Here is an 11912-nt window from a genome sequence, read left to right as displayed (position 1 = left end):
TCATATGTATATATCAGGTAGGTTTTCTTTTCGAAAATCAATCGTTTGCAAGATCAATTCCTGAAATTTACCCTTGATGACGTGTTTCAAGACACTTTTGCGAAAGAAGATTTCAATGATAGAAAATTCAAAACTGAAGTGACTCGTGTGGGTAGAGAGATATCGATTACAATCATTGTAACCATTACCGTATCACTCATCAACCATCGTAGCCATTATGGCTCACATCAACTTGAGATAGTTCTATCAATTTTTTGAAGAAAATAAAAAAAACACGCACCAATGGCACTGTGGTAAATGTTCTCTTTATTCCATTTCCCATATGGGAATGCTTCCAAAAATCCTATTCTAATGAATGTTTTCTTGCTTATTCGCGAGTGTATTTTTATTGTGATGAGAAAAAAAGAAAAAAAATGAATGATAATAATATTATAAGCCATCGATTCAATTGGCTTTTGGAGCTGAATATCTGCTTATCATACCGGCTGACAGTTGGGCACATTTCAAAACATAAAATTCAATGTTTGCCAACGCCGGTGAGCCGCTGAATGTTCTTGATCAAGTAGTCGTTGTATTCCTTGTAGTTGAGCGGCGTGGCGGCTTGGACCGAAATCTTGTTGCGTTGGCTGTCGCCATATGTTTCGACCTTTGTGCGCAATTTGAACGTGAATGACCGGAAATGTTGCTCCTGAAGGAATGTGTTCAATGCTTCTGGATCGTTATCAACCATGTAACCAATCTCATCGGATGTTCTGCCTAGAAAAGGGATAATGTTGAATTATGAGATGAATATCATTATTCAAAGCATGAAACATGATACTGATAGCATAACCTCAATTTGCCAAACACGAAATAAAACTTACCAAGCATCTTTTCGGCATCATCTGTGAACACTGTTGCCCAACGGTTGGATGTCCAATCAGCAATGCTCATCTATGGAAAGAAAATCGGCGTTAATATCACATGAAAATGCATCAATTTGTTGCCACCAAACATGCATTCAATCAATTGGTTTCTAATATCAACCTGATTGTATCAAAATGAAACCGTTGATTGATAAACATCGAACATCTTCTGTACTTACGTTGACAATCATGCGATACTTGAAGTTGGCGGATTCAACGTTGCAAGTTTCGCATCGATATTGGCCGTTTTGCATGTCAACGACCTTCTTCTTGCATGGATCCTGTGAACAGGCCTTGTACACAACATTTGTGTTTCGAATCAGGCTGACGATGCCTTTGATTTGGAAGTAATCCGGTTTGTCGCCATTGCCGAGATTCTTCAATTTAGCCTCGTGGAATGTTAACCATTCGGCGGCATAGTTACCACCACCACCGCCGCCGCCAGATTGTGCTGAAATGCTGTTTCGAACCTCTCGACCGTTGCCATTGTCGAACCAGCCGCGCAAGAAATGACCTTCCTTCAAGTCGGGGTTCTTCTTCAGCACAGTGCTACCGATCATTGCAATCGACTTTCCGCCACCAAATTCACCGATACGCCCACCTTTGACCAATAGAACGGGTTGGCCATAATCGTTGAAATTCTCGGCATCTGCATTCCATAGTGTTAGATTAATCGATGCATCACTGAGGACAGAAGTGAATGGAACAAGGTTATGACTTGTATTTGGTTCAAAAGTATGAAAGGCTTGTTGAGAACTAGTTCTGTTAGGTGTGTTTGCATTAGTCTGTAGCCGGCAATAAACCTGTGCGCATTACGTAAACGGCAAAAGACGACAGTACTTACGAGTTATCAACCAATGTAATGTCGCGTTTCTTCAACTCCTTCCCAGTCGATTTGGCCGTGAATGCATTCAATTCGCCAACGTCACGGCAAACACCGATTATGTCTGTGAAATGAAAATTCATGTATTAGTAAACCTTCGGCCTATAGAAAACAATCGTTTTTCCGAAAAATGTCATCGTCAGCTTGACTCATCAAGTCAAGTGACTTCAAGCTATTGCCTTGCTTGTTATTTTCAAACAATTGGCTCTTTGTTTCTGATATGAATATGCATTTTGTTGCTTTAATATGAATGAAGTCGATTGATATCACGTCTCTCAAACTCACCGACAATCGTGTTTGCTGGCTTGTCTGCAATCTCACTGATCGGCACAAAGTCATACTTGACCGTTGGCACATCGTCCAAATTTTCGATGCATTCCTGAATCACAGTCTCATTCGTGAGAGTCATTTCGTAATCGTTTGGTATGTTGGAATAGGTTTTGTTGGCCGGCTTCAGTTGTCCTTTCGAGATATAGTAGACTTTGTCCACCTAGCAATGAAACCGATTAGTTAGGGTTATTTTTTGTATACATTTTGATTCAAATTGTGCATGATGCATCAACGAATAGAGTCTCTATCATAGAGGAATGGTTCATTTAGCATAATTTAACATTTTCGAAAGAAAAAAAGTTAAAAATCGACCAAAAAAATTCCTAAAATGTACCTCGATCATATCATAAAATTTGTCGACTTGATCACGGAACGCTGTGACACGAATTTGTCCGCTTTCATCCATCAGATCCATGCTGAAGAGCTTGCCTTCACCCTTAGCATTGCTCCAGTGTCGAATCGCTGGCTTGGCGGTGACACGAGCCTTAATAACCCACTTGTTCTGGTATGGGCTCAATCCGCTGATTGGAATCGTGGCACGGCCATCAAATGTCATCGATTCATTCATCGATGGCTTTTGTGTGCGCTGCGGTGGTGGTGGCAATGTATTTGCATTTGAATTGGTATTCAAAACATTTCGTTGTGGCTCTGGCGCTGTGGCCGCTTTTGGCTTGTTCACTTCAGTCAAACTAATTGGATCACCAATTCTTTCGCCCACTTCTACACCCGGTTTCAACACTTCCAATGCGATGATGATCAACACCCGACGACTTTTTGTAAAGAAAACCACTCAATGTAAATAGATTCTTTTAGTCGCAAGTAATCGTGAAACGCTTACCTTTCATCATTTTCATTCTTATTGACCACCGACGTGATGTGCTGGTTCACTTTGATGATTGTGAACTCAACCAATTGTCCTTCATTCACCAAATGGTTCAATTGTGTCGACAGCATGGAAAAACTTTGTAAATACTGGCCATCGGAGAGCAACAAACGGTATCGTTCAGCATTGCCGCCGGCAATACGCTTTGAACCGAGCACTTGCAAAATTGGCTCGCCCTCGTACTGTCCGTCACCAGTCATAATTTGCTTTGGCGAATGAACAAAAAATCAGAATCAACATGTAAATCGATTGTAAACTTTGAAAATTGGAAGAAAAAAACATTTCATTCGACAAAATTCTTCAGAATATTCGATTGAAAACTCGATGCCTATATGCTTACCAGCAAACAGCCCGTGCTCAATGCTGATGTACCCATTTTGCTGTTGTGTTTGAAACTTTCCGATGATAATTCAACAGAAAAACAATGAATTTACTTTAATTTTATTATTTTCGCTCGATTTTTGGAAGAAAAGTTCAATATTCAATGGTTTTAACACGTTTTCTATGAATTTCCGCACACAAATTACTGATATGCAAACAAAATACCGAACACAATAGAAAGCTATGTGCTGTTGGCGCGAAAACAATCTCGTCTGTCATTCATGTCATTGCGCGTTTTCTTTTGGTATTTCACAATGTTGAGAAGTTGACCATACAGCGCCATCTATGAACATGAGTTGGTAGGTAGCATTGGTGCAACATTTTTGTTCGAGTTATTCGTATGGATTCAATGCAGAAAATATTCGGAAACAGTAATTTGTAATGCTTAATGCTGGTGGAATGTGAATCAAACATTATTTTCAATGAAATATTCAAAACACACCTTCTTCATCAGCTCGTTGTAATTGTGTTCATTTGGAGGCTTCAAATTGCCGCATTTCACTTGCTGTTTCACCAAAACAGAGCAATTTCATCGTGTTTCATAACTTTTTCCATTGTTCTCTACTTTTCTCATGTTTTTTTCTTTCTTTTTTCGTTTTTCTTTGTTTTTTCTTTCATTTTTGTGAGTAAATGTCCGACTCGTTCATTTTTTATGATCCATACAAACCTAAACAAAGTAGGCTCCGACAAAGGAAAACATACAAAAATCGACTTAAAAAAATTCATTCGAACTGTCATAACATATTTTCTAAATATTCGGTCTCTGTCTCGGTTAAAACGTTATCCATACGATTGCATCATGCTGAATTGTATCGTATTACAGCTGTTGTGAACACAACAGACGCACGCTGTAAGCGTTGAGCGTCGCAAAGAGCAGCACACTTACTCGTAGCTGTACTTTGTACGTGTGTGTAATAAAATGTTATCGGTTTCCTTTTTGCCGGTTTCTTATTCTCTGTCTTCGTCCCAAACGTGGTGTGAGACTGTGTTTGTGTGTGCATAGTATGTAATGGGAAACGTGCGTTGGAGCGATGTGAATGCCGGCAGTATTGTTTGAATCGTACACCGATGTTGTTGACTCATTTTATGCAAAGTGGCATTTTTTTTGTTTAAACACACAAAACAATTTCGTTCATTAAAATAAAATTAGATTTTTTTTTGTTTTGGCTGGAAAAAGGAGAGAGAGAGAAAAAACAGTGGAGTGACATTGGTCGAGGGAAAAATGCGCACAAAAGACTTTGGACGAACAGCCAGCAGGCTGTTCAGTGAAGGTTTGATTTGGGCAATGTTTTGATTTGTTGTGAAATTCGGTGTTGGTGTAAATTCCATTTCATTTCTTTGTTGTACCGTAATTCATGAGTTTGAAACTAGTTTTTACCGTAATTCATGTGTTGGTTTTTGGTGTTGGGGTGAAAAGTTTTTTTTTTACTCTTCATGAGCTAACTATATTTCATATCGAAATTCCATTGACAATTTTCTTAATTGATGGATGATTGAAAACGTTTAAGTGCTAATGCGTGCTTTATTCGGAACTCTATCAACACTTGACCATTCGTAGAATACACAAAATTGAAATGAACACTGGATATATCATCGAAATGCAATAGAAAATATAGAAAAACGAACAGATTAATTCAATCTGAATCAATTTCAAATGACAAAATTAATCTCAACGTTTCATATTCATCGCATTGTTGTACTCATGTTGTTGTGTACAATTGTTTGCAGACAAACGCCTGTATAATATACGGTGTATAGTGCGGGTTAGCATGTGCGACTTGGTGTACATGTTTCTACGTGTTTATGCTTGCGAGCAACAGCGATGTACCGCTGCTTAGTGAGCACAACAAATAGGCCCAATGTTCAGTAAATGAAGAAATACTTCCGATGCTCTCTCAGCACCTAATGCCCTGTGAATGCTCGTTGCTTCGCTCAATGCTCTGTGAACGCATAAACTCCAACATTAATGGCACATTCTACTGAAAATTATCTTTCACTGTGTATTTTAATTTCCGTTTGATAAATACATCCAAAAATTACGACTTGTTGTTTATAAATACATTGATTCGTGTTTGTTTTTGTGTGCATATGACCTCCACAGATGAATATTTTGATAGTGCAATGTTTTGAATTGAAGTCAGCTTGTTCGCATAGGCACCAGTGTACTAGGATCGCACAGTATTCAATTCACACACAACCATGTATACGAGAGAAAACACCGAATGTAAATGTTATCAAGTTAGACTAATAAAAATAGAGTATTATGAAACAACAGAGAGAAAGCAAAAATCACTCTTGAATAGGGCTTTTTATATAGATGTAAACAAATCAACGTGGACACAAATTATCGCAACAAACAAACCGCATTACATACATAAACATTCCCATAAGACTTTCTTTCTACGGAGGTATATTGGTTTAGTTGTGGATTGCTAACGATATGACAGCTTGACTGTGGCGGCAGAAAGAGCTAATTCCAATTTTTTTTTGTTGATTTCATATCAACTGATTTCAAATATGCTTTAAAATTTTGTGACTTCATTCAGCCTTTACAAATCTGAAGCTGCTAACACTCTGAGTCAGCCCCGATTTTGATAAACGTTTCTATTTGGGATTTTTCCTACGAAAAATGAACTGATATAGTTGCTCGCGAAGTGAGAATTTGGTTTTGAGGTTTTATCGGATGCTGTTTTGAGGTTTCATTGCACGCATATTTTGAACAAAGTCAAAATTGAATCTATTTATACGTATTTACTCTCTCCCTCTATTCCCATCACTATATCTCTCTCATTCGAAGGAAATTTCTCTCTTTCTCTATCTCTTTCGGCTTCTCTCACAAAAGAAGACATTTTTTTTCCATCAAGACTTTATCATTTTCATCAAGTAAAAATTAAATTCCACCTAAAATGCAAATCCGGTCGAATTGCCATCTAAAATGCCATATACAATCGAATTGAATTGAGTTCAAAATCCTGCGTAATTAGTTGAAACTCAATGAAGCCGTCTGGTGGTATTAAAATGCATACTGTACAATACACAGCCTGTAGTAGATGGTTCTGTCAGCAAAATTCAGCAAATAAAGAGCGCTGCAATCAATATTTTATTCAAATTCCACTTGTTAAACACTTAACCGGCCAATGCAGACAAAAAAAAATCACGTCGGCTGACATTTTATTCTGAATTTCGGATATTGATGACAGTTGAAAGAGTCACCGATTCGTGTAAAGCTTATTTAGCTTACAGCTTCACAGTGAGTTTGAATAAAAAGTATCATCGGCCTCTCTCTTCAGTGTAGAGAGGTAATTGTGTGAATTTGTTCAAGTTTTTCGAAAATTTTGCTTAGGAAACGTTTTTTTGTCACATTTTTTCCCTCAAATTTGACATAAAATAGAAAATTTGTTCATAAAAAGACCATTAATTTTCGTGTATTTATTCGATATCTACCAATATATTTGTTCATCGTTTCGTACGTATTTTTTGCGATGTCATTCGATTGTGATTCCAACCAAACTTTTCTCTCTCTCTCAATTCTAGGTAAAATGTCACGTAAGCGATCACGACGTCAGTCATTTATTGCGTCAAGTGAATCGGACGAAACGGACGATGGTGTTCCCCTCAAACTATTGAAATCAAAACCAAACTGGGACCCATACTGTTGGCTGTGCCATCAACCAATCGATGGCAATGCCGATCGCGGTTGCTCAACATGCATTCGATCATATCACGATGGATGCATTGGGGTCAAAGAAGCGGCACAACCAAAAACCGACTACCAATGCGAGCTGTGCATCAGAATGGAGGCAGCTAAAGAAGACTACAACAAAAGGTTCTTTTGATTTATTGGACTTGAAAGATTTGGAACATTTCTTGAACTTTGAAATGATTTGATTTATTTTTTTTTTACTTGCAGAAACGTCAACATGGAACAAATCAACAGAATGTTGAAATATGTCACAAAGCGCCTACAAGATGACAAAGACGTAAGTGTATCTCTTGAATGTTCTTGTGACAGAGAACGTCGTAGATTTCATTCATTCTGGCCGTAGACTTCATTCAATTCAATCATATCTTCAAACTGCTTATCCTTAATAATATCTGTTCTTTTTTCATCAATTCAGTTCGGCCGCTTCAAAGCTGACAGATATGTTTCTCAGCTACGCCAGCCCCACAATTCAGGCCCGAATATCATAAATCCATTCGATTTGGACATTGTCATGGAAAAAGTGGAGCATTCAAATTACATGACCACATTGGAATTCATCAATGACATTACATGGATCAGACACAATGCGGAAATTGTGCTGAACGGTAAGGAAAATTGTATCAAATTTGAATCAATAGAAAATTCCAAACAAAACTAGAATGGAAGTGATTCAAGTTTATGAAAATTGGGATAGTTTTAATTGAGTTTTGGCTAAGATAAATTCATTGGAAATGGAAACTGCTTCGTGAGCTCATGTAGACACATGAAGGATATGGAATTGCTTTGAAATTGCGAATCTTTCTAAAGGAATCAAAACTGAAAAACTAAAAAAAAAAAAATTTCATAACATTTTGCATAAAAATTTCAGGCACAGACCATCGTTTGGAAATGGCCCGAAACATGGAGAAATTATGCGATATGGAAGTGTACGACATTGAGATGTGCGGTGAATGCTTCCATCGGGCTAGCCAAAATCCGAAAACATGGTTCATCGAAGTGTGCAATCCGCCTCATTTGATAGTATGGGCCAGGTAATGAAGAAAATCTCAACTTTCATTCCATCATTATATTAAATGGTGAATCTTTTTTCAGAATGCACGGTCATCCCTATTGGCCGGCGAAGGCGATCAGTTTGGGTGATGTGGGTAATAATAAAATTGAAGTACGATTCTTTGGAACACACGAGCGGCAGAATATTATGGTCAGTGATTGTCTTCTTTTTTCGGCCAATCCAAACAAAAAATTCGACAAAGAAATCGATGATGCTATGAAGGTAAGCTATATTCCGAAGTTGCTTTGACAAATTTGTAAAAATTTGAACACTTTGATTCGATTTGGGGAAAATTGTACACATACATTCGATTTTATTCAATGATCCGCATAAATTCATCATTGGATTTCCAAATATCTTCTTGAAGAATTTATGTTTAATTCTCTTCTCAACATACTTTAATCTCCTAATAATAAAGGCAAAATCATTTTTTCAACAAATTTCTAGGAAGCGGAAAAATACATCGAGAATATCGAATCAAAGTATTCTTGTTCTGTGCAGAGACCAGCGCCAAAAGCACAGTTCAGTATCCAACGGATTGGAAAGCATCTCACAGATATGATTCCGGGGTTGAAGCTGCCAGGTGACTTTAAGTTGAAAAAGAAGCCAACGTACCTAAGAAAGTACCGACGTCGCAAGGGCCCAAGTTCACCTAGAGTCAAAAATACCAAATCATTGGTTCAAGAGGTGGGAACCAAAATAAAGGTGATGGATTGTGTAGTTCGCCTCGAAATATGTGACGATATGATCGACAGAATTTTGAACAGACCAGTGAAGAAGAAGAAGAAAAGTCAAGATGAACGTCAACAGGACGAACATGAAGGGGATGAAAAGGACAAAGACGGTGGTGGAAGATATGAAGCTGAAAGAGATGGAAGTAACAAGGATGGACGCTTAAGAGATGGAAACGACAACGATGGACATGAAAGAGATGGTAGTGACAAAGAAGGAGGCCAAAAGAACGCAAATGAAATGGACCGAGGTGAAAAAGAGGGAAATGAACAGGAGAAAGATGAAGAAGGTGGAAGTGACGAGGCTGTCAATCAAAATGAAGAACATGAAGACGAAATGAATGTATGCGCCCTGAAAAATTTGGAACAAGATAATCTTGTATGTGATGAGCTCGAACAACGGTTGCTTCGAGCCAAAAAACAAATGAATCGATTTGATTTGGTGATCATCCCTATTCGTCATGATAGCAATGATTGTGCTCCCAAATGCATTGATATTTCATCTGAAGAAAGTGATGAAGAAATGGAAGTCGATCAGCCATCGAACGGTGATGAGAACACCGAAACTATTATGACTCCGCCAATCCATACGGACGAACACACACTCAAAAGTCCAGAATACGAACCACTGGTTAATGAAACTTCAGACGATAAAATCCCAAATGACACAAATCCAGCAGATGAAACATCGAACAACTCAGCTCCAAATGACGAAGAGGAGCTTACATGTCGAAAAGATCCAACTCCACGCACATACGAGAGACACAGCAGACGAATGACGATTTCGGGTGAAGAAAGAATGAGCGCCACACGTGTCAAAAAACCATTATCAAACGCGAATCAAGCATTCATCGCGCGAAAATCATACGGTTCATTACACACACAAAATTTGGCTATTCGAAAAGTACCAACTAAAGATGATAAGCCAGTGAATGTTGCCAGTGTAGCACCTGTTACCAACGGTGAACTGGATAGTGACTGCGATACACTGAAAAGTCACAGTTCAACTCATGAACAAAAGAAGATACATTCGGTCATGGTTCCAAATTTATTCGAAGATTTGGACGACGGGCTTTTCAGTGATATGGCCGATCCTTTCAGTGGTGTTGATGATCCGTTCAGGGATGTTGAATCTGAAACTGAGCCTCAATCGCAATCTGAACCACAATCACAGTCTGAATCGGAATCGGAGTCGGCATCTCGAACTCACATTGAAACAGGGGAAAATACGAAAGAAAGTTCAGAGCAAACGCCAGAAAAAATACCAGAAAACACAGAACCAGAGCTCGGACCAAATGCCAGCACCGAAGCACGGGCCAATCCAAGCAATAAATCGAAGATTGAATGTTCCGAAGTCGTTTCATATACGGGCGATGAAGACAAACTGGATGAAAGCATTGAATCCACTGCTGAGAGCGATAAAAACGAACAGAAAGAAGATGATACACCAAGAGACGAAACAATCGACCGATCCGATGAGCCTGAACGGAATGAAGCTCCATCCAATGAAAACCTACCAATCGATAGCACTTCAGAGCAAGCCACAAATGAAGGCGGTGTTACGACCGAATCGAACCAAAATCCTTTGCCACAAAGAAACACATCCGTAAATGAATCGCCAACGAATGTCGCAAGTGAAGTATCAACAATTGCTGTGGACTCAACTTCCGCACTTCAGCCACTTGAGGATATGTTCCAGGTGTTCAAAAACCAAATCACCAACAAAGAAAATCTCATCCAGTTGCAAAAGGTCGAATTGTTGGAAAAGGATAAACACATCAGCGATTTATTAGCTCAACGAGAGGTAGTCGAATCTCAATTGAACGCGCTGAAACAAGAAATTCTAACACTGAAACAGGATCATGATGCACAAATTCAAAAGACCATTGAAATTGAAAAGGTGCGTTACGAAAAGGAAATTCTCCAGCTGAAGACAGATCATGATGCACAGCTTCACAAAGCCATCAAAGAGACCAAAAGCCAGGAATGGTGCACAGTGTGCAAAGAGAAAGCAACGCTCAAGAACTTCAAACCGCCTGTTTGTAGCCAAGAATGTGTGCAACGACTATGGTGAGTTTTACTAATTTGAACAATGTATTGGAACATTTCAGTTTTCCATAGAAACAAAGTGAATTGAATTTAAAACTGGTCTAAAATGTGGGTATTTCGTTTCACTCACAGGCTAAAAGACAAGGAATCTACTCATACAACGGCTCAGAATCAGGCCAATAATCAGGTATTTTGAATATCTTGTTCTTGGTTTTATTCAACTGATTTTCCACACAAAAGAAAGTGAAAAAGAGAAATTTTTCCCAAGTTTCATGTCGAAATTCAAATTGGATCATAAAATAGGCCACTTATGTTCTGAAATCATTATTTTCCACAGATTCACGTCAATGGACAAGTGTTGCTCTCAACTCACGCAAACGTTTCCACGCCAAATGACCACGAAGATGTAAGATTTTTCTTTGAATTGGACATAAAAACCGTTTTTTTAAATTAGACATTGAAAAAAATATGTTCTCAATTGATTTGATTTGCCAAAAAAAAAGTAAAAGCCAACGTATTTCTCCTTTTCTTACAGATGGAGGATATGAGCTTCAGTGAAATAAGCGAATTTTGACCCTGTAAGAATTCATGCGACCTTCTCGGATCCAAAGAAAACTAACGATATCCGGAAAATTTACAATTCTCACCAATCAACTACTTTTTTTTCTTCCATCAAACATACTGCGAAAGAATTGAAAAATATTAATTTTTAAGCGTTTATCCATTGAATTGAATTAGTGAATTATTTAGTTGTAACTTCGATAAAGAAAATGACACTTATTCATACATATGAATTATGTATTCAATGAATATGACACTCAATTTTTTCTTTATAAAACAACATTTATCTCGTTATTTCGTTAAATCTCATTATGGAAATTGAAGCTAAAATAAAAACTGAAGTACAAAGTATTATTATTGAGTTAAAAAAAATGGAAGTTAAATCGAAAATTATTTGTTTGCAATTAATTGTGGAGTTTAATCAATGGCAAATTG

At 38.0% G+C, this 11912-nt stretch overlaps 2 protein-coding genes across 3 annotated transcripts; one reads left to right on the top strand and one right to left on the bottom strand.

Annotated features, from left to right (window-relative positions):
- Positions 1-283: 283 nt before the first annotated feature.
- Positions 284-3657, bottom strand: LOC129573846 (replication protein A 70 kDa DNA-binding subunit-like). The gene is made up of 8 exons (XM_055454975.1): positions 3342-3657; positions 2957-3207; positions 2453-2888; positions 2074-2278; positions 1750-1852; positions 1085-1589; positions 864-933; positions 284-756 (listed from the first exon to the last, which is right to left on the bottom strand). The coding sequence occupies exons 1-8, from the start codon at positions 3375-3377 to the stop codon at positions 518-520; spliced, it is 1845 nt and encodes a 614-aa protein (XP_055310950.1). The 5' UTR covers positions 3378-3657; the 3' UTR covers positions 284-517.
- A 557-nt stretch (positions 3658-4214) lies between these two features.
- Positions 4215-11754, top strand: LOC129573835 (MYND-type zinc finger-containing chromatin reader Zmynd8-like). 2 transcript variants are annotated; one of them, XM_055454955.1, is made up of 10 exons: positions 4215-4653; positions 6917-7208; positions 7293-7362; positions 7501-7690; positions 7954-8116; positions 8178-8358; positions 8584-10937; positions 11049-11103; positions 11254-11322; positions 11452-11754. In XM_055454955.1, exons 1-10 carry the CDS (start codon positions 4605-4607, stop codon positions 11488-11490), a joined length of 3462 nt encoding a protein of 1153 aa, XP_055310930.1. In that variant the 5' UTR covers positions 4215-4604; the 3' UTR covers positions 11491-11754. The 2 variants fall into 2 exon arrangements, with proteins under 2 accessions (XP_055310930.1, XP_055310931.1); XM_055454956.1 differs by lacking the exon at positions 4215-4653 and adding an exon at positions 6589-6681.
- The last annotated feature ends 158 nt before the right edge of the window (positions 11755-11912 follow it).

This window comes from Sitodiplosis mosellana, unplaced genomic scaffold (assembly GCF_009176505.1).
Source record: "Sitodiplosis mosellana isolate CC-2019 unplaced genomic scaffold, AAFC_SMos_1.0 Smas_scaffold_6117, whole genome shotgun sequence".
Lineage (NCBI taxonomy): Eukaryota > Metazoa > Arthropoda > Insecta > Diptera > Cecidomyiidae > Sitodiplosis > Sitodiplosis mosellana.
This window is presented reverse-complemented; position numbering and strand designations above follow the sequence as displayed.